We start from the raw sequence: 27,309 nt of genomic DNA, 5'->3' as shown, positions 1-27,309 counted from the left end.
AAATACGTTTCTTTATTTGAACAGTATGATAATTTGTTTAAAAAATATGAAACGGGAAAAAAGATTATGCATGGAATAATTTCTATAATATGGTAATTATTAAGAACGATGATGAAAGTAAAATACGCCCCCTGACGAAATGAAAACGGAATATTCCTAGAATCAATTATGTTGTGGTGCCTCTAAAGAACAAACGTTCCTAAATGATGAAAAATAAGACCATGATGCTCTTTGACTGTTCTTTGCCTTCTATTGGCTAAAATATGGACGTTATGTAATATTTTATTCTGAGATGGACATTTGTTATGAGGAAGAAACGAGAATGAAAAAAATACAGCCTACCGATTTACAAGCCAATTAACCAACAACGTAACGAATTGTAACAATTCATACAGGTTTACGTTACGATTTTGTGATTAAATTATTACGTCATTGGTGATATAGAGCGACTGTATGTGAAACGACATGGCTGAATAAAGGTACAGTCTGCCTGGTAGACAACCTGCTTTTTTTTAGGTATTGTAGAATGAACGAATAAAAATGACCAACAACTCATCAATACTGAAACCATCTGGTATGTTCTGCATAATAATACAGTAGCAAAATACTATAATACCGGTAGACTGCACAATGTCATTCCTTATGAATTATTTGCTGAAACCTAACATGACCCACTTAACATTATAAAATGTAGGCCTATGTTTTTTTTTTCAACAACACCACAACTTGTTCACATTTGTATCTATTTTAGGTGGAGATGATGACCGACTGTCAGATCTTTTGAAAAATGACGTTTTCGTGGATTTCTTTAACACGTTTCTGAACCTACCGGTGAGCACCTTCTGCGATATAAAATAGAACACAGCTCTTTCACATAATATAGAATAGAATATAACTGAACAGAATGGAATAGAATAGGTCTTTCACAGAATGTATACTAGAACATAACTGAGTAGAATAAAATAACTGTCACAGAATGTATGTCACATTTCAATCTGTTTTCTGTCTAGGTGTTTGGTCAAACTCCTCTCTTCTTTCTGTCGGACAATAAATGGTTAACTTGTCCTGAGCTACTTCAAGGCCAGGTAGAGAATCCAAAACCTAACGAATGGCGCTCTCCTGTGGTTCATTTATAAAACAGTACTCGCTGTTCATTCTTTTTAAAATTTGAACCATAGGGTTCAAATAGAGTTCAAAACAGAACTTTTACTCTACATACCCATGAGAAAGACAATACAAATGAATTTCTTCATTTTGAAAAAAAAGAAGTCAGTAGGCCTGGGTATTTTTTATTTAATATTGTAGCGACCTTAACTGAACACCTATCAACCTAAGCAAGAGGTTCAGACCACTTGTCATAAAGGATAAGGTGTTGGCTTAATAGTTGCTAGACCTGTGTTCGAGTCCTGGTCAGGGCTACCCCCTGAATTTGTTATACTTTCTAGAAATTGTATGATTTATATGCTATTCTTATTTTTGACATAACAGGAGGTGAACAGAGGAGGATTTCAGAAGTGGTTGACTGCTCATCGCTTCACCTTGTTCAAGGAAACAGAGTTGTTCCATTACTACACTCTCTGTAAAGAATTCTTGGAGTTCTCAAACCATCATTCAGAAGGTAATCCGATTAGTTATATATATTTTTTTGCAGTATGACAGCGGTACTGTAAAACTAAAGCATAGAGAAACGTGACAGGGAAGGAACCATAGTTTTGGTCAGTGTTTCCCTGTGGACTCTTATTAGTGATGAACATCTAAATGGTATAAAAGTACCCTTTACCTGTTGAAAGTGATAAAGTATGGGGAGGGTTTCTAAGTACAAATATTTGGGTTAAGGGTACAATGAGTGATATACATGGAAAGCTAATGTCATGAATGTTGAAACAAAGTGTAAGAAGGTGGTGAATCTTATGCGCTCGGTCTCTGGTTATGAATGGGGTGCTGACAGACAATCATTGATGGATATTTATAGAGCTCTGCTTAGGAGGACACTTGATTACGGGTGTATAGTTTATCGACGCGGCGAAGACTTGGCTTCAGAGGCTGGACAGAATCCAGTATATAGCTTTAAGGATATGTATTGGTGCATTTAAATCAACATCTGTATGCACATTACTAGTGGAGGCAGGTGAGATGCCTTTGGATAAACGGCGTAAAAAATTGTCATTAGCTTGTTGGATTAGGTTGAAAGAATGTGAGGTTGAGCATCCCACTGCTACTGTTCTAGATGACTGTTGGGAATACTAGTAGGCAGTGGTTTTGGTTGGACAGTTGGAAAGCTTGTTGATGAGTGGTTTGAGGGAGTTGGAGGTTGGCCCTTCTGTGGTGATAGCGGATGTTCCTCCGTGGTTACTCCCAGATCCTGTTGATCTAACTTTGGTAGCAAAAAGGAAAGATTGGTCAGAAGTCAGTGATCTAGGGAAACTGGTTGACAATTACATTGGTAGAAGTTTTTATGCTTTTAATTTTTTTTTTTTGACCACTTTTCACGGTGGATCCAAGGACCCAGATAGTGGGCGCACAGGAGCGGGCGTTTACATCCCTGAATTTGATGTGCAGATATGTAGAAGACTAACAGATGCACTGTCAGTATATTCAGTTGAATTGTTGGTGATAGTAGTTGCCCTCCAGTGGGTGGAGGACATATGTGTTAGAATTATAGTATGCTCAGATTCGCTGTCTGTATTGAATAGTCTACCATCTGGTAAATCGAATAGGAGTGACCTACTATTGGAAGTATTCATGTTATGATGGATAATTGAGAGACGGTGTAGTAGGGAGATTCTAGTGGGTCCCAGCACTTCCGGGTGTGAAAGGGAAGGAAAATGTAGACGAGTTAGCCAAAAGCTTTGAAACAAGATATCATTGATATGATGCCCTCCAAAGAAAGGTTGGTAGACCAAGATTCAAAGGTCAGATCAGGAAGGAAGAGGTGGGGTTTTCTTGATTGCACTTAGGACATTGTACATTGAATTCATCATTATATCTGGTTGGCAAGCATGTGAATGGTTTGTGTCTGGAGTGTATGGTTGATGAAACAGTGGAGCATGTGTTATATTGTTGTAAGTATGTTGAAGAGAGGGAAAGATGGATGTGTAGGGTCATTGGGGTTGGGGGGGTTCAGAAGGGATTTTGGGGATGGGGGCGGGTCTATTGGAAGTTAGTAGGGCTCGTTTTTATTTTCCCAGAAGTACTGAGTTAGGTAGGAGGATTTAGACATTTTGTAAACTGTGATTGACCACACACTCAACCGCAGTAGGTGGCGGCACCGTTAACGTTTGTTTGCTGACCGCCATTATATCATAGAAGAAGAAAGTGATGAAGTATTTGTCCTGAAGGCCCTGTGTGGAGTTTGTTGTTACTGTAGTCTATTTGTGTGAGAGCAACTACTTTGTGACCGTGCAGTTTTGACAATGTTTTTGGGGTGTGGTCAAGAGTTTTCAGGGAAGTTGGTTGCAGGTTATTATTATAAATAAACAGTACCTTCCCGTTGGCATTTTAAGCTTACATTATAAACTCCATAGAAAGAGTAACACATTGATTAACATTCAATTTAACAGCAGTTTACAGTACTTTTCAAACTCAAACTTTTCTTTGTAATTTCCCATGGGCTTCACCCAGATGCCCCATAGTGGCTGGAATACAACTGTATTGAGACGCTTACATTAAAAGGAGAAGTTTACCCAAAATCCAGAAACTCCCGAGTGATTCCATACATTTAAACAAATTCAGTGGAGTTTGCTCTCTTTTCCTCTCTCTCCCTGTAGTGATGTACTGAAACAGCTGTAAAAACAGGTCACGCGACTCGTGACGTTGCTGGATGCAGGCCTCTGCTCTGTTGCCGGTGAATTCATGATTCAGAAATCCGCAAAGTTTTGACAAATTAGTTGTTTTATTGAAAGCGTACGGCCGAATTAGCTATTTTTGTCAAATGTACTATTGGTTTTGATTCAGAAAATGTGTACTTTTCCACCTAAAACATTTGTTATTATTTTATATTATTACTCTGTAGCTGACTGCCACAGCACGAGATAACTGCTCATGTGCGCCCTCTGGGGGACACCCTGCTACATAGAAACGTCATGATATGTCCTTATATGGAGCTTGGCTTGACCTCACGGATTAAAACAAAATTTGTGTGTGTTGGGGGTGGGTTGTGATGATAGAGTTAGGCTCAGGTAAAATTTGTTATGAAAAAGAGATGACAGCAAGTTGGTGTTCGGTCCCTGGCTGCAATATATACAGGAAATCAATGGAAGAAGGCCCCAAATGTAACTGTTTTCTGATAAAAGATAGAGATGCAGAAGATGGTTAGTAGTAATTTGAAATAGTAAATATGATGTAAATTCTCCAGCAGCCAACCTTGCGTCGCTGCATGTGTGTAGCAACCACTTCAGCAACGATGCATATGAGCGAGATATGCAGACGGAACTTATGGGGGCAGAAAACCGAAGAATACTCAAATATACAGCTGTTGCTAATGTGAAGACATAAACCCACTATCTGTCCCGCTCATAGAAGTTTACGATAAGCAATCATTAAATAAAGTAAAGTTTAGCTACTTAACGTTACTCGTTGGATAATTGCCCATTTAGCCCAGCTGGAACAGCGTTGTGTTCTCCAATTCGTTTTTGAAATAAGAAAAAAAAAATCAAGGACACCAGAGTTGGAGGGCAGCAAAAGTAATCTAACTGCACATCATCATCATTGCGTTGATCCATTTTTTAAGAATTGGAGTCACGTATTCAAATTATCTGCAGCACAAACATTCCTCATCTGTCGGTATTGGAGAGCAATTGCCTCAACTGCAGCACCAGACTATGTTGATCCTGGGGATGGGTTGGGGCTGTGGTCTAGCTGTTGCTACAGCTTCGGTGGCTAGAGTGGCCGCAGTGGCCATCTAAAGCTCAATTTTCCTCAATTTTTCGTCCGAATAGGCTCAAATAAATATGTTTAGAAGACACCATCGGTTCCCCTCCAGTAGTGGCGACCCGTCATTCAGTGCAGGTGGGGCTCTGTTTTGAGCCCCACATTTTTAGCAACAAAAACAAATCGAATAAAAATGTATATATATTTTTTTTGGGGGGGGGCTTGCCTATTTTGCATGTTATTTTGGCATTAATACGTGTCACATATAAGTTTGCAAACAACATATATATGTAATTGAGTTAATAAAGCCGCATACAAATATGGCCTCTTTTTTGTTTTCTTGATTAAGGTAGCTCAAAAATGCAGGTGTTTCAGCCTAGCTTAGTGCTTTCTGTGGTGGTGGGGCAAGCCATCAGAAAATAGGAGTACTGCGCCGTGATTGGCTCAGTGTTCTGTCACTCATGGGGACATTACGTCACAGGCCAAGTCTAAGTCCTGAGTAAGGGTAGACATCGAACATTTAAGCCCTTTGGGTCCTGCCATAGAGTTACATTAGAAGAGCCCTTCCAAGAAGGCTTAAGGTCATTGGCCACAGATAAAATGACATCAAATCACGTTATATGTACAGTAGCTTTGATTGGACTGTCATGTCAACATCTTACTTTCAAAATCTTAGCAAGCAGTCATCATCATGAATCAAGTTGACAATCTACTGGCAAATCCTTTTTAATCCTTGTCATATGAAGAGAAATAATGAAGAGAAATTATAGATAAAACATATCGGTGCTCATCGACCATTGGACATAAACATTACATAACAAGTTGGAAATCGCAAATTCAACAATGAGTGATTTGGATGGAATCAGTGGCTAACTGCAAGAATTGCAAAGAAACAACTAGGCTGCTATTCAATGGAGTGGCTGTGTTTTTTCCCCCGAGTTTCCACCATAAATCCAGTGAATGCCAGACTTTGATGACAAAGTTTGAGGACAAAATTTACCCACAATGGACCTCAGCGCCACCTTCCTGTTTAAGTGAGCACAGCACAAGGTGAGTCCAAAAATGTCTTGTAACATTATGCTTCTGCATAAACAATGTAATATGCAAGGGAGATATGTATACTGTAGCAAAGAATGTAGTACTAAGTGTATGTTGTGTAGTAAGCTGTTATGAATTCTGTCGCTGTACATTTCGCTCTGGATAAGAGCGTCTGCTAAATGACTTAAATGTGAAAATGTTAAATGATTTCAAAAATGCTGAACAAATAGCTATATTGACTATGTCCGTCGCTCGCTCATTAATGTCTTAATCGAAATTACGGTTTACCTCTTATCCGCTTGTCGTCTCCTTATGCCATAGTTTGTGCATCTCAATTGTCAGTGGAAAACACATTTGTTAAACAAGTCAGCCAAATCTGCTATGTTTTTTTTTAAAAGGCAGCAATTTTTGTACATTTTTTTTTATTTCACCTTTATTTAACCAGGTAGGCAAGTTGAGAACAAGTTCTCATTTACAACTGCGACCTGGCCAAGATAAAGCAAAGCAGTTCGACACATATAACAACACAGAGTTACACATGGAGTAAAACAAACATACAGTCAATAATACAGTAGAAAAATAAGTCTATATACAATGTGAGCAAATGAGGTGAGATAAGAGAGGTAAAGGCAATAAATAGGCCATGGTGGCGAAGTAAATACAATATAGCAATTAAAACACTGGAATGGTAAATGAGGCTGAATTAACAGTTTTGCTGCTAGACAAGGCTCCGCTGATAGCCAGGTGTAGCAGTGGTAAGGTGTTGAGATTGCTGTTGGGTCTCTGCTGTTGGGACAGCTTTATGTAGGCCCTAACAGTTTGTGGGCACCGTTTGTCACCGTTATAGTGCAGTTAATGTGTTGTGTTGTATAGTGGCTTTGTTGGCATGCATCCCACTTTTTGTTTGTTTGCCCCACCAAGATTTACATGCTAAAATCGCCACTGCCCTCCAGTAGTTTTCTTCATCACTCACAAGTATTTCATCGTCAGACATATTCTTAGGTTGTTGTTTACTTTGTTTAACCAATGTGTAAGGTGGTCTTCACTTCTCTGCCCCAAAAATACCCACATGAAAAAATGGTAGTTTACTATAGAATAAATACTGCAGTACTTACTATAGAATTCTGTATTAAATCGTAGTATACTGTAGAATACTATACTACACACTGTAGTATCCCTCGATCATTTGTAGTACTTACTCAATACATTTGTAGTAAACTGTAGAACACTATAGCAAATACTACAGTATTATCCGCAAAGAAACACTGTAGTAAATACTACAGTAATCTCCACAAAACACTACATAAAAAAAAAAAACTATATATAGCGCACATGCAGTTGTTACCCATCTCCGCTGCTGTGGCAGTCGGCTACATAAAATAAGTATATCAAATTATCGCAAATGTTTTAGGTGGAAAAGTACACATATACTGACTTAAAACCAAGAGTACTTTTTAAAAATGTTTAATAGCTCATTCGGCCATACGCTTTCAATAAAACAACAAATTTGTCCACACTTCACAGATTTCTGAATCATGAATCATGAACTGGCAATGGAGCAGAGTGAGACCTGCATCCAGTAATGTCATGAGTCACGTGACCCATTTTACAGCTGTTTCAGTACAGCACTGCAGGGAGAGAGAGAGGAGAGGGCAAACTCCACTGAATTAGTTTCAATGTATGGAATCACTTGGGAATTCCAGGATTTTGGGTAAACTTTTCTTTTAACCTTTTACAAACAAGAAAACCTGAGTCATTTAATAAACCTTGCTTGTTTTTTTTATATATCTGCCTCCCACCAGGGGTGGACTGGCCATCTGGCATTTCAGGCAAATGCAAGATGGGCTGGTCTATTTTTAGCCAAGTGGGCCTGTCTAACTTGTTTTTTTGTGTGCAAAATGATAATTATCTGGCTAATAATCGGGGCCTCAATGAAACAAATGGGCCAGTGTGGGGGGGACGAGTTCGCTTCCCTGCCCCATCCGCCGTATCTTTATGGCACATGTGTTTACTGTCAATTCCATGAAGGTCTGTGTGAAAACCCTGCTAACAGATTCAGAGTAAGGTCACTACTGTACAATGCTAATTTGAGATTCTTGTTGGTTAAAGTGTTGAAATGGACAACAGCAGACCAGTGGCTACTGAGGAGATGCATTGGGAGCGGGAGAGGGATGAGGCGATTCAGCACATTCATCAAGGGCACTTGTGGTAGGTAACTGATGTTGGTGTGTGTGTGTGTGTGTGTGTGTGTGTGTGTGTGTGTGTGTGTGTGTGTGTGTGTGTGTGTGTGTGTGTGTGTGTGTGTGTGTGTATTCCTGGCCTATGAAGTGACATTACTCATTTATTTTGTATGCTACTGTGTATTTTCCACATGTGGTCATTCATTGACTCATCCTTCCTGTGTGTGTGCAGGGAAGGAGCTGGTGTCGTTCTGTGTGAGAGTGTCCAGGTTGTTCAACCTCGACTGTGAGGATGCAGGTCAGAAACACAGATACCTGGCCCTGCTGACTGTCATCAGAGCCATCCATCTCACAGAGGGATCCAGCATCATGGCTATCTGTCACATACCACGAGGTAAGGAGACTAAAAACTGGTGACAAAGTACATTTCCCTGGGATCGACAAAGTCACCATGAATAAAGATGATTCATTCAAGAGATGACCAGGCCACATCACCGTTACCTGTCCTGAAACTACTCACCTGCCCCTTCTCTGACCTATAGGGCTACATACTCTTTGTGCTGTGTTGATGTATTTTCTTCATTTAAATCCCTTTGTCTATGCTCTCCTGTGTCTGTCTGGTAGATGCAATGATTAGCATTCTATCCAGTGAGCTCCCCGACAGTGCTAGAAAGCAGATCATCGGTCAGATGTATAACAAAGCTTTACATCGGCTGCAGCACTATTGGCTTCCTCAGTTTCTAAGATACTGCAAGGACTCACTCTGGAGAGCTGCAGAGTGCAGCCACATCGTTCAGGAGTACAGCGCCATTGCATCCCGCTCTGCTCCTGAGGACGTGCCTGGTATACCTGCTCGACTGGACCCAGGCCTGGGACAGGTGAAGGAGGCAGAGCTGACTGGGAGTGCAACTGGGAACTACTGCTCCAAAAAAACCAAGAGACTCCTCTGGATGCCCCATGAGGAACCACAGAACAGATCCGTAATGGCAGCCCGGGAGGCTGAGAAGATCCAAGATGGACGTCTCTGTTGCCAGTGGCTTCCTCTTGGGGGTGAAACAGACCAGGAACGGTGCACTAATGTTGTGCATAGCAGTCAAACCAAATACCAGATTGATTCCACAACTGAACAATACCTCAACATGCCTGACAATGCAAAATCACAAACCTGCAGCAAACAAACCAGCAATGTGGATAACCTCAAGTCCAGCCACAGAAGTGGTAACCTTCTCCCAAACATTGATGTTGAAGGGGTCCAGGAGGGAGAAGTACTTATTCCACACACCTGTATGGAGACTCCTGCCTACTACCAGCCGTCTGTCTTACCAGTTCCCGCTGCACCCGCAACTCCAGAGTCCCACCGCTACAACTACCTTCAGCCTGCCCTGTCAGCTGACAGCTTGGCTGGTGGGCCCTTAGCTGCCTTCCTGAGTGCCAGGGGACTGGAGACAGAGCTGCAGCATCTGGGGCTCTGGCAGGACCTGGAGCTGGTCTTTAGCCTGGTGCTCAGGTATGGAGATATTCACAAAATAATGTAAATTATTGAAAAATGAATCACGAACAAATGTGTTGTTGTGAAAATACTGAATGCAACTTTAAAAATGAAAGGTCTGTGAAAAATGCCCAAAGCGAGAAATATCTTTGTAAAATGTGCTGTGTTTAACAGAAATAAACATTGATGTGCTAATAATGATTTGTTTTTGGTATTGATGACTCGTTCACTTTTGTAAACTCTCTTTTATTTGACTGTAATATATCCTCCATACTCAGGGCCCAGGGAGATGACGCCCTCCACAGCCAGAGACAGGCTGTGGCCAGGAGGATCACGCACACCTACCTGGGGGAGAACGCAGAGAGGGTATGCCTCCTAGAGAGTGACACCAGCAGGCAGCTCCGTAGACTCCTGCCCTCTGGAGCAGTCATACCGTGGATATACACAGCCAAACATGAGATCTGTAAGGTAAAGTCAAGCATGTTGACATACAGTTAATGTTTGAATGTTTTTGAAATCTTGTGAATCTTTTAAAATGTCTTGAGTCAATATCTTGGTAATGGGCTTTTTTTTTTGTAGGTGCTTTGTGCATCTTACGATTCTTTTTTGGACGAAGAAGACAAACATTTCTGTTCCTGTCTGGTAACTGATTTGATTTTGTTTTATGCAAATTGATTATACAATATAACTGTATTGGCCATAGTTACAACGGAAATGTGTACCCCCCCTCCTTTTACATGCACGTATCTGTCCATCTCCCCTTTAACTCTGTTGAGGGTTATGTTATCACATTTTCCCTTCTTATTTGACCGCCAGGAGAGTGCCGGTGTGAACTGTGGTCAGAGGTTATCTGCTAGTGGCCAGAACACAAAAGAGCAGCAGGTCAGGAGGATGAGGGAGGCTCTGGCCCTTTGTCAGTCCTGTTGTAGCCATGGAGCCACAGAGCAGCCCTCTGATTGGCAGGAGAACTGGGCCCTGATGGCTCTAGAGGACGTGAAGAGAGGAGGGTCTGTCCACCTGCACTACAAAAAGACTGGTAGGAACGTAACCAAGGGCTAACACAGAGGAGTTAATGAGAATAAGGGGAATGTGCAGATTCAGATGTAGCTAAGGCTACGAGGGAGCAATGCTGATGTTTCTACAGCGTGAACAATGAAAGCTCAATGATAAGTTTAAACTCCATTTATAGTTGCATTGCAACATTTGTATTACAGTTGAAGTCGGAAGTACACCTTAGCCATATACATTTAAACTCAGTTTTTCACAATTCCTGACATTTAATCCTAGTATAAAGTATAGTCTTAGGTCAGTTAGGATCACCACTTTATTTAAAAAATTTGAAATGTCAGAAAAATAGTAGAGAGAATAATTTATTTCAGCTTTTACTTCTTTCATCACATTCCCAGTGGGTCAGAAGTGTACATGCACTCAATTAGTATTTGGTAGCATTGCCTTTAAATTGTTTAATCTCTCTCGGGGAGGTGGGACGCTATCGTCCCACCCACGGTTCACACTATTCAACAGCCAGTGAAAAATCAGAGCGCCAAATTCAAAACCACAAAATGTCATAATTCAAAGTTCAAACATAGGACTATTTTACACCATTTTATAGATACACTTCTCCTGAATCGAACCACGTTGTCCGATTTCAAAAAGGCTTTACAGCGAAAGCAAAACATTAGATTATGTTAGGAGAGTACATAGACACAAATAACCACACAGCCATTTCCCAAGCAACTAGATGCATCACAAATACCCAAAACACAGCTAAATGAAGCACTAACCTTTGACGATCTTCATCAGATGACACTCCTAGGACATCATGTTACACAATACATGTATTTTTTGTTCGATCGAGTTCATATTTATATCCATAAACCCCATTTTACATAGGCGCGTGACATTCAGAAAATATTTTGCCTCCAATACTACCGGTGAATCAGCACAACATTTTACAAAAATACTCGTCATAAACGTTGATAAAATATTCAACTGTCATTCAAAGAATTATAGATGAACATCTCCTTTATGCTAACGCTGTGACAGATTTAAAAAAAAGCTTCAAGAGGAAAGCACACTTTGCAATAATCTGAGTACTGCGCTCAGAAAATACACTAGGCAATACAGATGCCCGCCATTTTGGAGTCATCTAAAATATTAAATAGCATTAGAAATATTCACTTACCTTTGATCTTCATCAGAAGGCACTTCCAGGAATCCCAGGTCCACAATAAATTTTGCTTTGTTCGATAAAGTCCATAATTTATGTCCAAATAGCGCCTTGTTGTTAGCGCGTTCAGTTAGCTACTCCAAGTGTAAGAAGCGCGCGGAAAATCTCACGACGAAAAGTAAAAAAAGTTATATTTACGTTTGTTCAAACATGTCAAACGTTGATGCTATACAATCTTTAGGGCCTTTATAACGTGAAACTTCAATAATATTCCAACCGGACGATTCCATTGTCTTGAAAAACGTTTTGGAACACAGCTACCTCTCACGTTAATGCGCGCCAATGAACTGATGTCCTTCCCTGGGTCACCAACTTCCCCACCTTCTTGTTCGCTCTCTGTTCATCATAGACGCCTCAAACAACTTTCTAAAGACTGTTGACATCTAGTGGAAGCCTTAGGAAGTGCAAAATGAACCCTAAATCACTGTGTGTTCGATTGGCAATGACTTGAAAGGACTACAAGCACCAGAATTCTCACTTCCTGGTTAGGTTTTTCTCAGATTTTTGCCTGCCAAATGAGTTCTGTTATACTCACAAGACATCATTCAAACAGTTTTAGAAATGTCAGAGTGTTTTCTATCCAAATCTACTAATATTCTAGTTCCTGGGCCCGAGTAGTAGGCCGTTTAATTTGGGTACGTTTTTCATCCTGCCGTGAAAATACTGCCCCCTATACCTTAAGAAGTTAACTTGGGTCAAATGTTTCGGGTAGCCTTCCACAACCTCCCCACAATAAGTTGGGTGAATTTTGGCCCATTCCTCCTGACAGGGCTGGTTTAACTGAGTCAGGTTTGTAGGCCTCCTTGCTCGCACACACTTTTTCAGTTCTGCCCACAAATGTTTTATAGGATTGAGGTCAGGGCTTTGTGATGGCCACTCCAATACCTTGACTTTGTTGTCCTTAAGCCATTTTGCCACAACTTTGGAAGTATGCTTGGGGTCATTGTCCATTTGGAAGACCCATTTGCGACCAAGCTTTAACTTCCCGACTAATGTCTTGAGATGTTGCTTCAATATATCTACATAATTTTGCTTCCTCATGATGCCATCTATTTTGTGAAGTGCACCAGTCCCTCCTGCAGCAAAGCACCCCCACAACATGATGCTGCCACCCCCGTGCTTCAAGGTTGGGATTATGTTCTTCGGCTTGCAAGTTTCCCCCTTTTTCTTACAAACACAACGATGGTCATTATTGCCAAACAGTTCTATTTGTGTTTCGTCAGACTAGAGGACATTTCTCCAAAAAGTACGATCTTTGTCCACATTTGCAGTTGCAAACCGTAGTCTGGCTTTTTTATGGCGGCTTTGGAGCAGTTGCTCAGCGTCCTTTCAGGTTATGTCGATATAAGACTCATTTCACTGTGGATATAGATACTTTTGTACCCGTTTCCTCCAGCATATTCACAAGGACCTTTGCTGCTGTTCTGGGATTGATTTGCACTTTTTGCACCAAAGTACATTCATGTCTAGGAGACAGAATGCGTCTCCTTCCTGAGCGGTATGACAGCTGCGTGGTCCCATGGTGTTTATACTTGCGTACTATTGTTTGTACAGATGAACATGGTACCTTCAGATGTTTGGAAATTGCTCCCAAGGATGAACCAGACTTGTGGAGGTCTACAATTGTTTTTCCTGATTTCTTATGATTTTCCCATGATGTCAAGCAAAGAGGCACTGAGTTTGAAGGTAGGCCTTGAAATACATCCACAGGTACACCTCCAATTGACTCATTATGTCAATTAGCCTATCAGAAGCTTCTAAAGCCATGACATCGTGTTCTGGAATTTTCCAAGCTGTTTAAAGGCACAGTCAACTTATTGTTATGTAAACTTCTGACTCACTGGAATTGTGATACAGTGAGGTAAAAGTGAAATAATCTGTCTGTAAACAATTGTTGGAAAAATTACTTGTGTCCATGCACAAAGTATATGTCCTAACCGACTTGCCAAAACTGTAGTTTGTTAACAAGACATTTGTGGAGTGGTTGAAAAACGACTTTTAATGACTCCAACCTAAGTGTATGTAAACTTCCGACTTAAACTGTATGTGGAGAGTAAACTTACATGATAAGGACTCTAGGCCCTGTGAATACTGTCATTGTGTCTGTCTCTAGAGCCACTTGATCTGCCGTTTGACTTGCTGGCGGTGAGGTACCCAAAGCTGGCACTGGAGAATCTGAGTGTTAACTATTTGCTGTATCAGAAGAAGAAGCCTTTCTCAGACGGTGGAAGCTCTAAGCCAGTATCTGCTGGTTCCTTGATGAAGAAAGCCCCTCTGATGTTGAAGAAAGACAACAGTTTCGTTCGCGTGCCGTCTATGAGGCCAAGGTACTGTTGGGACACCACCTTAAATGCGTCCTTGTTCATTGAGTCGTTGTTTATCTAATGAGTGTATCTAATCTAGCATAAGTAAGAATCTCCAGCTACTGCTGATTTTGCAGAAGCCGGCTGTTTTGTAGAAGGTTTTACTTGCAATGATTGTGATTATTCGTTGTTTTAACTACTTTAATTAAATAAGAGCTCCAAGAGCACCTTCTAAATGACTGAAATGTTAATTTGTATATGGCCGTATTGTTTGTCTCTGTACTACAGGTCGTTTGGAGATGTTATCCGGAACCCGGTGAGTCTGGACTACTTCAAGCGCTTTCTGCGTTTCCACTATGCCCAAGGAGCGCTGCTCTTCACACTGGAAGTAGAGAAGCTGAGAGCAATCGACCGGCCCAAACCTCAGAAGATCAAAATCCTCGCCATCGTGAATAAGTTCTTACGCCGGGAGGACCCCAGTACAGTCCTTAAATCCTTATTCATTATTCCTGTCAGATTCTGTCTAGAGTAGGGTCCTTGGTGACCTTTAGCCAAGCTGACATCAATGGTGGCATTATTCACTTTGCTGCTGATAGTTTTAAAGGACTGTTTGTATGACACTGAAAGAGATGTATTGAAGTGAAAAGGCTAACACGACTAGTATCCCTCTACAGTAATATATTGGAGCTACAGTAAAGTTTAAACGCTAACTAGCATCGTCCCACAGTGGGCTACCTGCAGTGCAATGCTGACATCATCTCCCAGGCGACTCAGATGAGAACCGTTTCCTGTGAGGTTCTCTACACCATCCAAGACCTGGTCACCAAGTCACTGGAAGGAACATGGTATTATGATTATTTATCCTTGTGGACATGAGTTGATTTAGCCTGGTCCTATATTTGTTTGTGCTGTAGAGCCAACTCCTATGGTCGTTATTATGCTAAACATGACAATAACCTTAGAAGTTGGCAAGACGGAACAAACAGATCTGGGACCAGGCTATGGATGATAGATGCTACTTGACAGAACTGTGTGATTGATGTGATGTGTGTGTTTGGATGCAGACGAAACAGTGTGTATTAATCTGATGTGTGTGTTTGGATGATTCCTTGCAGGTTCAAGCAGTACCAAGACACGTTCCCACCCTGTCCTGCTGTGGGCTCAGAGTCCTGCCTGAGAGGAGCCATACTGAAGACCAAACTGGTAGGAACAACATCCAGCCTCTCATCCTCTATGTACTGTTAGACACTAGACAATTGTACAATCACTGTATAACCCTCTTGGGCAATGGTATCTAAAATGTTCTCTCATTCATTCACTCACTCACTCCTTATGCACCTCACCCTGAAGAAAAATGTCTGGATGGTGTTTTGCCGATTCATCAAGACAGTCTGTAAGTTTCAAAACGCCATGAAGGATCCTCGCACGAGGACTGAGTTTGAGCTGTACCTGAGAATGAGCTACCGCCACTTCTCCGAATGTAAGCTGTCCTCAGTCCCCTCTCTCAATTCTGTTCCTGGTTCTGGTGCTGAACAAAGTATCGTTTCTCCAGCTGCTACAGAACAAATACATTTGAATTAAAAGGACAAAACTCCAGTACACTCATCTTGAATGTTCCACAAACCAATGTTTCGGTGTTAGACCTTCATCAGGATTTTAAGTCTAGTTCTGGTGCTAGCAGTACACACCACTAAGTTGACCTTGTCTCCTATAGCATGTGACTCCCGTGCCCCTCCTAAAGAAGAGGGGGATACCTCCCACATGAAGAGACGGGTCATTAACGGTAAAGTCATCATCATTGACTTCCTCATCAACGACCTATCGTTTTACCTGGAGAGTGAGAGGTAAGATTGAATCGTCTCACAAGGTCACAAATATGTTTTCCTTCTTACATTACTGACATTCACTTCTATTGACAGTTTCAACTTTAAATGTCCAATATCACATCATTTCTAACAATTAAGTACTTTGCTGTGATTGTTTTCAATCAAAATTAAGACTGTCTGAGTGGGGAAAACTGAAAATGAGCTGTTATTGACAGAGGTTTTGAACTCTCTTTCTTATTGGTCTATAAACAAATTTACTAGCCAAAATTCCATCCCATCAAAACAGGCTGAACTTTCAGGCGGTCTTTTCAAACAGCTCTTACACCAGGGGTTCCCAAACTTTTTTGGCCCTAGACCCCATTTTGACATCTGAAAATTCTCACGACCCCAACCATGTGGAATAAATTATGTAATTAACAGCCAATGTTTACTTTTTATTTGGGGCTATGGCAGTCAATTGAAATTCTAACAGCATTTATGACTGTATTCTCAACTCACCATGACATACTTTCAATGTGGGGCTAATGACAGTCAATTGCAAATGAGTCTGACATAAGATGCATTATCTCAGCACCACTAATGAGATGGGTGTGCTTGATGTCGCATCAGAGATTCTCAAAGTCAGAGGGTGTGGTCGACAGTACACACCTCATCCCTTCTGTCACATCCAACCTGGATCGATATTTGGTTTTAATGAAGACGAGAGCACCGAATCACACAGATATGAGCTGGCGAAGGGTACGATGACTTTTATGGGAGACGGCAGGGTATTCCTTTTGATTCAGGAACCAAAACTCCTCCGTAGTGACCAGTGAATGCATTCGGTCACATGACAGCTCGATCAGCTGTTCGATTTCACATACCTGCATGTCAACTGAGACAGGATCAAAGTCAAACGGATTGGGAAGTAGATCCCAAAGTGCTTCCAAGCGTGTGCTTCCAAGCGTTGGAGGTGAGCAGTCATCACTCGTGTGGGACACTTACTGATGCTGTTGTCTGTTAGAAACATACACACCTGAGGGAAGGGGACATTCCACTGATTCGGTCAGTCATCTGTAGAATGTTTTTGTATTTCCCCTGCATGTTTGCATTCAGTTCGTTCAGATCACAAATATCTCTGTTATATAGGCAAGGAGATAATTTATTTTCATTACACAGAAAGTCAACCAAGTCTTTTTTTTTCTTTTTTTTTCTACATCCATTGTGAATAACAACAGTTCCTCTCTCAATGTGAAAAATCTTTCCAACACTCCCCCTCGATAACCACCAAGCCTCAGTGTGAAATAGAACATTGTCATGCTCTAATTCCATATCTCCACAGAGTTTTGGGAACAGGCATGTGCACAGTGGTTGTGTTTTGATGTAGTTTACAAATGAAGTTACCTGCTGCAGTATATCTCCGAGTTCTGTGCTCAGCTCTTTTGATGCCAGTGTCTCTCGGTGTGTCAAACAATACGCCCATATGGCAGAGGGAGACACATTGATAACTAGAGTGCAGAGGCCCCTGCCCGCTGTCCTGCCATGCTGTAGATGGAGCCCCATCTGTGCAAAAGCCCACCATTTGATCCCATGGAGTCTGTTTTTCATCAATATAGCCTTACACTAAAAGAGCATTATCATAATTTTCACAGTATCATTCCAATCTCATAGTGTGCAAATATATACAGTATGTACACTGAGTGTACAAAACATTGAGAACACCTTCCTAATATTGAGTTACATATCTCACCATTCGATTAGTGTGCAGCCCAAACCGTTTAGACGCTACAGACAGAAGTTGGCACATCGGCAGTACCGACTTCAGATGAGTCCTGTGATGCTTGTGGGGGCTGTAGAGCAAAACGGTGAACACCGTCATGTTCGTGAGAGTCATCTTTTTGTACCCCAAACAGGACGCTACAGACATTTTTGTGAGAAGACGAATTTTCGGGATAGATGCGGTAAAGAGGTCCATGGAACTCGACCCAGACAATGGAAATGCCATTGAAATGCATGGGGAAAAGATCCTGAATCCCCCCCGCAGCAAAATTAACCTACATTTAGGCTATTGCTTATATGTGTATTTAACACTATGTTGAGGTAAAAATCGGGGTATAATGCTTCTTTCCATTCTACTAGTAAACATGCAATCTTTGGACAATAAAATAGATGATCTACGCGGAAGATTAAACTACCAATGGCACATTCAAAACAGTAATATCTTATGCTTCACGGAGACGTGGCTGAACGACGACACTGCACCGGCAGGATAGAACAGCGGCATTTGGTAAGACAAGGGGCGGCAGACTATGTATTTTTGTAAATAACAGCTGGTGCACAATATCTAAGGAAGTCTCCAGCTATTGCTCGCCTGAGGTAGAGTATCTCATGATAAACTGTAGACCACACTATCTACCTAGAGAGCTTTCATCTGTATTTTTCATAGCTGTTTACATACCACCACACTCAGAGGCAGGGACTAAGACAGCATTGAATGAGCTGTATTCCACCATAAGCAAACAAGAAATTGCTCATCCAGAGGCGGCTCTCGTAGTGTCCGGGGACTTTAATGCAGGGAAACTTACACTTACATTTCTATCAGCATGTTAAATGTGCAAACAAAATTTAAACTCTGGAACACCTTTACTCCACACATGGAGACACATGCAAAGCACTCCCTTGCCCTCCATTTGGTAAATCTGACCATAATTATATCCTCCTGATTCCTGATTACAAGCAAAAATTAAAGCAGGAAGCACCAGTGACTAGATCAATAAAAAAGTGGTCAGATGAAGCAGATGCTAACCTACAGGACTGTTTTGCTAGCACAGACTGGAATATGTTTCGGGATTCCTCTGATGGCATTGAGGAGTACACCACATCAGTCATTGGCTTCATCAATGAGTGCATGGATGACGTCGTCTCCACAGTGACCGTATGTACATACCCCAACCAGAAGCCATGGATTACAGGCAACATCTGCACTGAGCTAAAGGCTAGAGCTGCCGCTTTCAAGGAGCAGGACTCTAACCCGGAAGCTTATAAGAAATCCCGCTATGCCCTCCGATGAACCATCAAACAGGCAAAGCGTCAATACAGGACTAAGATCGAATTGTACTACACCGGCTCTGACGCTCGTCAGAGGTGGCAGGACTTGCAAACCATTACAGACTACGAAGGGAAGCACAGCCGAGAGCTGCCCAGTGACATGAGCCTACCAGACGAGCTAAATTACTTCTATACTCGGTTCATGCATGAGAGCACCAGTTGTTCTGGAAGACTGTGTGATCACACTCTCTGCAGCCGAAGTGAGTAAGACCTTAAAACAGGTCAACATTCACAAGGCCACAGGGCCACAGGGCCAGAAGGATTACCAGGACGTGTACTGCGAGCATGCGCTGACCAACTGGCAAGTGTCTTCACTGACATTTTCAACATCTCCCTGTCCGAGTCTGTAATACCAACATGTTTTAAGCAGACCACCATAGTGCCTGTGCCCAAGAACACTAAGGTAACCTGCCGAAAGGACTACCGACCCGTAGCACTCACGTCTGTAGCCATGAAGTGCTTCAAAAGGCTGGTCATGGCTCACATCAACACCATTATCCCAGAAACCCTAGACCCACTCCAATTTGCATAGCTCCCCAACAGATCCACAGATGATGCAATCTCTATTGCACTCCACACTGCCCTTTCCGACCTGGACAAAAGGAACCCCTATGTGAGAAAGCTATTCATTGACTACAGCTCAGCGTTTTAACACCATAGTGCCCTCAAAGCTCATCAATAAGCTAAGGACCATGGGACTAAACACCTCCCTCTGCAACTGGATCCTGGACTTCCTGACGGGCCGCCCCCAGGTGGTAAGGGTAGGTAACAAATATCCGCCACGCTGATTCTCCACACAGGGGACCCTCAGGGATGTGTGCTCAGTCCCCTCCTGTACTCCCTGTTCACTCATGACTACACGTCCAGGCACGATTCCAACACCATCATTAAGTTTGCAGATGACACAACAGTGGTAGGCCTGATCACTGACAACGACAAAACAGCCTGTAGGGAGGAGGTCAGAGACCTGGCCGTGTGGTGCCAGGACAACAACCTCTCCCTCTACGTTATCAAGACAAAGGAGATGATTGTGGACTACAGGAAAAAGAGGACCGAGCACACCCCCATCAACGGGGCTGCAGTGGAGCAGGTTGAGAGCTTCAAGATCCTTGGTGTCCACATCACCAACAAACTAACATGGTCCAAGCACACCAAGACAGTTGTGAAGAGGGCACAACAGCACCTATTCCCCATCAGGAGACTGAAAAGATTTGGCATGGGTCCTCAGATCCTCAAAAGGTTCTACAGCTACACCATCGAGAGTATCCTGACTGGTTGCATCACTGCATGGTATGGCAACTGCTCGGCCTCCGACCGCAAGGCACTACAGAGGGTAATGCGAATGGCCCAGTACATCACTGGGGCCAAGCTTCCTGCCATCCAGGACCTCTATACCAGGCGGTGTCAGGAAGGCCCTAAAAATTGTTAGACTCCAGCCACCCTAGTCATAGACTGTTCTCTCTGCTACCGAACGGCAAGCTGTACCGGAGCACCAAGTCTAGGTCCAAGAGGCTTCTAAACAACTTCTACCCCAAGCCATAAGACTCCTGAACACCTAATCAAATGGCTGCCCAGACTATTTGCATTCCCCCCCCCCTTTTACACATATTACCTCGACTAACCGGTGCCCCACCCACATTGACTCTGTACCGGTACCCCCCTGTATTTAGTCTCTCTATTGTTATTTTACTGCTGCTCTTTAATTACTTGTTACTTTTATTTCTTATTCTTATCCGTTTTTTTTTTTTAAACTGCATTGTTGGTTAGGGGCTCGTAAGTAAGCATTTCACTGTAAGGTCTACACCTGGTGTATTTGGCGCATGTGACTAATAAAATTTGATTTGATTTGTATGGATGTCAACCCCAATCAGTTAAACAACGACTGCTTACCACCGCCGATTTCTGTATGCTATCTATGCTACCAGCTTATACGAACGGGAGTTAGTATTTAGCAGTCACTTCTTCTAAACCTGAAAAGGGACTACTTCTAAATGTTATGCAGCGAAAACAGCCAAATATATCCAAATCGGAGTTTAGTAACCACATAATCAAGCATGACGGATTTGACAAATATACGCTTTAGATCAGATTTGTTGAGTGTGCGCCAATCCGGCAGCTTTCTTCTATCCCCTACGGTCTGCGTTCCATTGACCTCTTTACTGCGCGTATGTCTCCTGATCTGAAAAAACACAGCTGTAGCTCTGCCACTTTCCACCGTAGATGGGGAAGGCTGACATCGGCGGATGTGGTGCATTGAGACACACCCCATGATGTCTCTAGCTTAAAGACAGATTTTTATTGGGATGTTTTTATTATGCCAGTTAGATATCCGCGGGGGCGTGGACATCGACTCTTTAATGTGGGTTTCTGTGCCTGTTGTCCCTGTGTCCTGATACCGCTAACATGTTGTGTTTGTTGTTGTTGTGCTGCAGGTTCAGGAACCTGGCAGATTCAGGCACAGTGATGGCGTCTGCAGGGATGTATGGAGAGAATGACCATGCTATGCTACACCAGAAGGCTGACATGATCATCAAGATTTTCCTCAAGTCAGAGATCTCTCCCAAACTCAGGGTATGACTACTTAGTTCAGATGTCTATACGGTTCTATGGTTTTATATGATATCATGTTGTATATGATACTTCAAAAATAGATATTTTCATCTGCAGTCCCATTGGCTGTCTTTTTATATCCCATATCGTGTTATGGTTAATATCATATGGTAAATCTGTGCTGCTTTGTTTGTAGATAAACATAGCTGAGACCCAGAGGGATGCCATACTGCAGCTGTGCTCCACAGGGAAAGTAGACAGAGGACTGTTCCACCCAGCTATCATAACCATCTTCCCCAACCTTGTCTTCTGCTGGAAAAAGTGACCTATAGCTAGTGTTACTATTACTTTCACTAATGTTGCAATGATATTACAGTACATGCGTGTTACACATTTTGGTATTTAGGGAGACCTCTTTATCTGTGAGTTTATGTAATACAACATTTCACGAGGCAACAGTCTGATATTACTTTCCCCCATAATGGTTGAATTATAGCCTGTATACCAGGCAGTAAGAGAGCAGCAACAGACTGGTACCCAGGCTAGTTGAACGGACCTTGCTGAGTAAACTGATCCCTCCCCTGCTTTAGGTTCTGTAATCAGAAGTTGACGAAGAACCTGGATGGAGTCAAGGCTACTAAGAAGCAGGAGGTCTCCTCCACCCCAGACTACATGGGCCCACTGTTCATAGACAACGACTGGTACAGCAAGGTCAAAACCATCATGTCCATGACAGGTCAGTTCCACTGTCCAAGACAGTTAAAGAGCAGAGTAGGGAATCTTTATAAGCCCAGACGAGCAATATGGTACACAGCTCGGAGTAAATAAATGTACTGTACATATAGATGATACAAGACATGGAGTACAAACAGTTTGGCTAAAGACTCTCCGGTTGGTTGTTTGAGAAGTGACACCTCTCTGTCAACAGAGGACCACACCACTCTGAGGTTTACAGTCCACCATGGACTCAAACTGATCCTGCCTCAAGCCATGCTGGATCTGAAGCGGTCACACAATAATATGCCACTGCCACACAAGGCCCCCAGTCCCCAGAGATCTGTGCCATCCTACAGCGGGCCACACGCTGAGTATGTATTTCTGTTTTTCTGTGTTAAGTGGGGGAAAAAATGTGCTTGATTGATGTCAAACGGTTGTTCCACTATTTGGAGACAGACACCTGTGCATGTACAGTATGTAAATATATACGGGTTATATGTGTGATCTGTCTTTTTCTAGCCACCCAGGGTTGGACGCACATCACAAACCCCTGCGACACAGGTGAGTGCTTTCTTGTTTGTGTTTCATCTTATGCATAGCACCAGGGGATGCAATCGCTCCGCTCACAACCCAGACCTATACCATACATCAGCAGGAGGGAGAAGATTCTTTAGACCTCTAAATGAGTTAGTTGTCTGTTTTTTGTTTTCGAGAATGCCAAAATGATTAGTCAAACTCGTTGCTTGTTGTTGTAGTTTCCACCCACCACCAGCAGAGAGCAGCATAGGCCAAGATGGATCCTCTTTCTGATCAGTGAGGACGAGTAGAGCGGCCAGTTGCGTTGAATAAACAATACTAATTTACTCATGCGTTAGATCTTCTGATTGATTTTTTTTCTACAAAGCTAAAATCACAAAGGTGGCACTTATTTTTTTCTAATTTGTTACACATAATTTTTATGAAGAGAACAACAGAGCAACCAATACAATGTTTCTGTAACCCTTGTAAGATCATAAGTATGTAGTTCTAAAGCTTATTTTTAAAGGCAGAATAAATAACTAGTACATTGTTTGCTCTGCTCTCCTCCTAGGCTGTGTTTCTAAAATATATATATATATTTTGGGCTTAGCTCAAAGCCATTATGTCAGGCACTTAAATGGGAATCGAGTCTCAACATTGGTATTCCTCCCGCTAACAGAAAGGGTACAGTAATTGGCTAATTTCAGCTCTAACGTGTGCCATAAAAGCCCTTACTATCCCTTTTAATTAAGCCTCAGTGAAAAGCCTTGCTTTGCAACATTAAAAACGGTGTCAAATCAGTATGTAGAACAATGCTGTACATATCAGAAAATTGATCTACACAGTAGTTTGAATTAAAAAGTTTCCAACAGGGAATAACTAGGGCAGGCCAGTAGAAAATTGTTATTTTATGGGGTCTGGGCTCGTTGTATATTACCTCCTTTGTTACCTAGGTAGAAAAGCAATTAAAACGGGAGATTTGTGTGTTTCTATTCCTAAAGAAACTGTCAGCTCCGCTGTCTTAATAAATGTTTTTAAAAATCCTCATGCCCACTCTGCTTAAATATTAGGCCTGGCTAATTTACATTGTGGCTTGGAGTGAATGAAGGTCTGAGAGTAGGAAAATGTTCGGCTGAGGGCGAACAAAGGCACTGCCTGCGCTAATTCTTGGCGACGGAAATCCTGTTTCTGCATGTTATTGTGACAGAGAATATGAGTCTATCTGAAACCTTGTCAGAGTTATTAAAAATGACGGTCTGCACAGTGTGAATCTGAATGCTGCCTTAGGCCCTGTTTTTATTATGTATTGTGAAGTTAGTCTTTTCTTTCAACTCCCTCACATTACACTTTCAAGTGGGGCTGCTGCTGCCATTGTTCAGTTTGTTTGTTTGTTTGTTTGTTTGTTTGTTGTTCTCTGCCTAGAATATGAGAGCATTAAAATGTTGAATTTATTTTGATAAATACACTTAACATTTGGAATTGATTAGTGCCACTTGTGGGTTTTAACAGAAAATTTTAAATCATCAAAGGTTAACACTATCATTACACATGTGGACTTAAACCTTAGTAATACTGAAATGTTCGGAATGAGTACACAATACAGTATATTTCTATAAAGATCTCTACACTCATGAGTGGTTCCTGTGCGATCTCTTGCCTCAACTCAGTCAGTCTGCCATGCAACCCCCTTTTATTTCCTCTCCTCTTCTCAGCTAAATGTCAACAGTCTCTAGTTTGTAGTCTTGGTGAGAGGTGGTAGGGAGATGGAGAGTGAGAGAGAAGGAGACCTGCCAGAGGCATTAGACAACGAACGGCTAATTTTCCTAAAACACACTTTTAATTAAACAAATGGCCATGATGAGGGGAGAGGAAAATATAAATGGTGAGAGACTGTCGTAGAATTTCCTGTGTGAGGAGGAGTTCATTAATATTTACAGACCCTGTGGTGTTTCCAGACCTTATTATTGGTGGCGTCCCAAATTGCACTGTGTTCCCTATATAGTGCACTACTTTTGACCAGAGCCATATGAGTCCTGGTCAAAAGTAGTGCACTACAACGGAATAGGGTGCCATTTGGAATGTGGCCATTGTCTGGTTCCACTCACCAGCACTACCAGAAACCAGACTGTTATGGTCTTTAGTACTAACAGTAATGAGGGTGCTGTGGCCTCTGTGTAATGGTTACACAGTAGCAGGGGCTACTTGTATAGCCCTGGTCCCAATTTCGGCCTACTTGACCCTGGTAAATGGCGGTGGTGATGCTGACATGCGCAGGACCAAGAGACTAGGTAGCACCTGTTTCACTCATTCTGTCAGGTTCAGCTATTACCTGATTAGATTGAGTGTCAAATCCAATCTGTTGTGTTTAAAATGTAAGATGTGGCTTTGAGGCTGCCTTGAGTTTGTCTCTCTTCAGACCCAGTCATATGCTTCATTAAACACATTAGGATGCAAGGTGCAGGAGGCACGCTACACACACACGCACGCAAAATGTCTTAATTGTGTTCTGTGGACTAGAGTTACAAGGCAGTAAATACACTTTTATAAAAAAGGGTTCCAAAAAGGTTATTTGTTGAGGGGATAGGGTTCTAACAAGAATTGTTTTCATCCGAAGAACCCTTTTTGGAAGCCACAGTCGTGGCCAAAGGTTTTGAGAATGATACAAATATGAATTTTCACAAAGTCTGCTGCCTCAGTGTCTTTAGATATTTTTGTCAGATGTTATAATGGAATACTGAAGTATAATTACAAGCATTTCATAAGTGTCAAAGGCTTTTATTGACAATTACATGAAGTTGATGCAAAGAGTCAATATTTGCAGTGTTGACCCTTCTTTTTCAAAACCTCTGCAATCCGCCCTGGCATGCTGTCAATTAACTTCTGGGCCACATCCTGACTGATGGCAACCCATTATTGCATAACCAATGCTTGGAGTTTGTCAGAATTTGTGGGTTTTTGTTTGTCCACCTGCCTCTTGAGGATTGACCACAAGTTCTCAATGGGATTGAGGTCTGGGGAGATTCCTGGCCATAGACCCAAAATATCGATGTTTTGTTCCCCGAGCCACTTAGTTATCACTTTTGCCTTATGGCAAGGTGCTCCATCATGCTGGAAAAGGCATTGTTCATCACCAAACTGTTCCTGGATGGTTGGGAGAAGTTGCTCTCGGAGGATGTGTTGGTACCATTCTTTATTCATGGCTGTGTTCTTAGGCAAAATTGGTATACTCAGTGTATGAACATTGTGTGGCAGTCAGTGTGTATATATATTTATTGAAATGTACATAGACCTCACCCTGTAAAGTTCCAACTGAAATTGTCCAAGATGAACTAGCTTGCATAGGTGGTATGTCCATAAGGCTTCCCCCTAAAGTAAATGGAATTAAATTGCCAACGTTATATGGCCTAACAATCTGTAGATAGTTTTAATTGCCTACAGTCGGAAAGGCACGCAAAAATATAAACACAACATGTAAAGTGTTTCTCATGTTTCATGAGCTGAAATAAAAGATCCCAGAAATGTTCCATACACACAAAAAGCTTATCTCTCAAATTTAGTGCACAAATTTGTTTACATCCATGTTAGTGAGCATTTTTCCTTTGCCAAGATAATCCATCCACCTGAAAGGTGTGGCATATCAAGAAGCTGATTAAACAGCATGATCATTACACAGGTGCACCTTGTGCTGGGGACAATAAAAGGCCACTCTAAAATGTGCCGTTTTGTCACTCAACACAATTGCACAGATGTCTCAAGTTAAACCTAATAATTTCTGCACAAACGGTAAAAAAACGTCTCAGGGAAGCTCATCTGCGTGCTTCTCGTCCTCACCAGGGTCTTGAGCTGACTGCAGTTCAGCGTCGAATCCGACTTCAGTGGTCAAATGTTCACCTTCGATGGCCACTGGCATGCTTGAGAAGTGTGCTCTTCACGGATGAATCCCAGTTTCAACTGTATGAGGAAGATGGCAGACAGCGTGTATGGTGTTATGTGGGGAGCGGTTTGCTGACGTCAACGTTGTGAACAGAGTGCCGCATGGTAGCGGTGGGGTTAGTGTATGGGCAGGCATAAGCTACGGACAACAAACACAATTGCATTTTATCAATGAAAATTTGAATACACTGAGTTACTGTGACGAGATCCTGTGTGCCGATTGTAGTGTCATTCAACCGCCGCCATCACCTCATGTTTCAGCATGGTAATGCACGCCCCCATGTCGCAAGGATCTGTACACAATTCCTGGAAGCTGAAAATGTCCCAGTTCTTCCATGGCCTTCATACTTACCACCAGACATGTTTGGGATGCTCTGGATCGACATGTACGGCAGCCTGTTCCAGTTCCCACCAATATCCAGTAACTTCGCATAGCCATTGAAGAGGAGTGGGACAACATTCCACAAGCCACACAGCCTCTACAACTCTATGTGAAGAAGATACAGTGCATTCGGTATGTATTTAGACCCCTTAACTTTTTCCACATTTTGTTAAGTTACAGCCTTAT

At 42.1% G+C, this 27,309-nt stretch overlaps 2 protein-coding genes across 2 annotated transcripts; both read left to right on the top strand.

Moving 5' to 3' along the window:
- Window positions 1-328: 328 nt before the first annotated feature.
- Window positions 329-10,369, top strand: LOC123723830 (regulator of G-protein signaling protein-like). Its single transcript, XM_014169124.2, has 9 exons — window positions 329-574; window positions 752-831; window positions 1,011-1,085; window positions 1,489-1,618; window positions 8,017-8,115; window positions 8,320-8,481; window positions 8,712-9,594; window positions 9,855-10,044; window positions 10,156-10,369. Exons 1-9 carry the CDS (start codon window positions 541-543, stop codon window positions 10,249-10,251), a joined length of 1,749 nt encoding a protein of 582 aa, XP_014024599.2. The 5' UTR covers window positions 329-540; the 3' UTR covers window positions 10,252-10,369.
- Window positions 10,357-23,134, top strand: LOC106584176 (regulator of G-protein signaling protein-like). The gene is made up of 13 exons (XM_014169123.2): window positions 10,357-10,612; window positions 13,920-14,133; window positions 14,398-14,588; window positions 14,837-14,954; window positions 15,225-15,312; window positions 15,460-15,589; window positions 15,824-15,953; window positions 21,455-21,593; window positions 21,769-21,893; window positions 22,163-22,308; window positions 22,501-22,660; window positions 22,809-22,850; window positions 23,045-23,134. Exons 1-13 carry the CDS (start codon window positions 10,357-10,359, stop codon window positions 23,097-23,099), a joined length of 1,794 nt encoding a protein of 597 aa, XP_014024598.2. The 3' UTR covers window positions 23,100-23,134.
- The last annotated feature ends 4,175 nt before the right edge of the window (window positions 23,135-27,309 follow it).

The sequence above is a fragment of the Salmo salar genome, chromosome ssa23 (genome assembly GCF_905237065.1).
Source record: "Salmo salar chromosome ssa23, Ssal_v3.1, whole genome shotgun sequence".
Classification (NCBI taxonomy): domain Eukaryota; kingdom Metazoa; phylum Chordata; class Actinopteri; order Salmoniformes; family Salmonidae; genus Salmo; species Salmo salar.
Note: the sequence above shows the minus strand (reverse complement) of the source record. Positions and strands in the feature narration are given on the sequence as shown.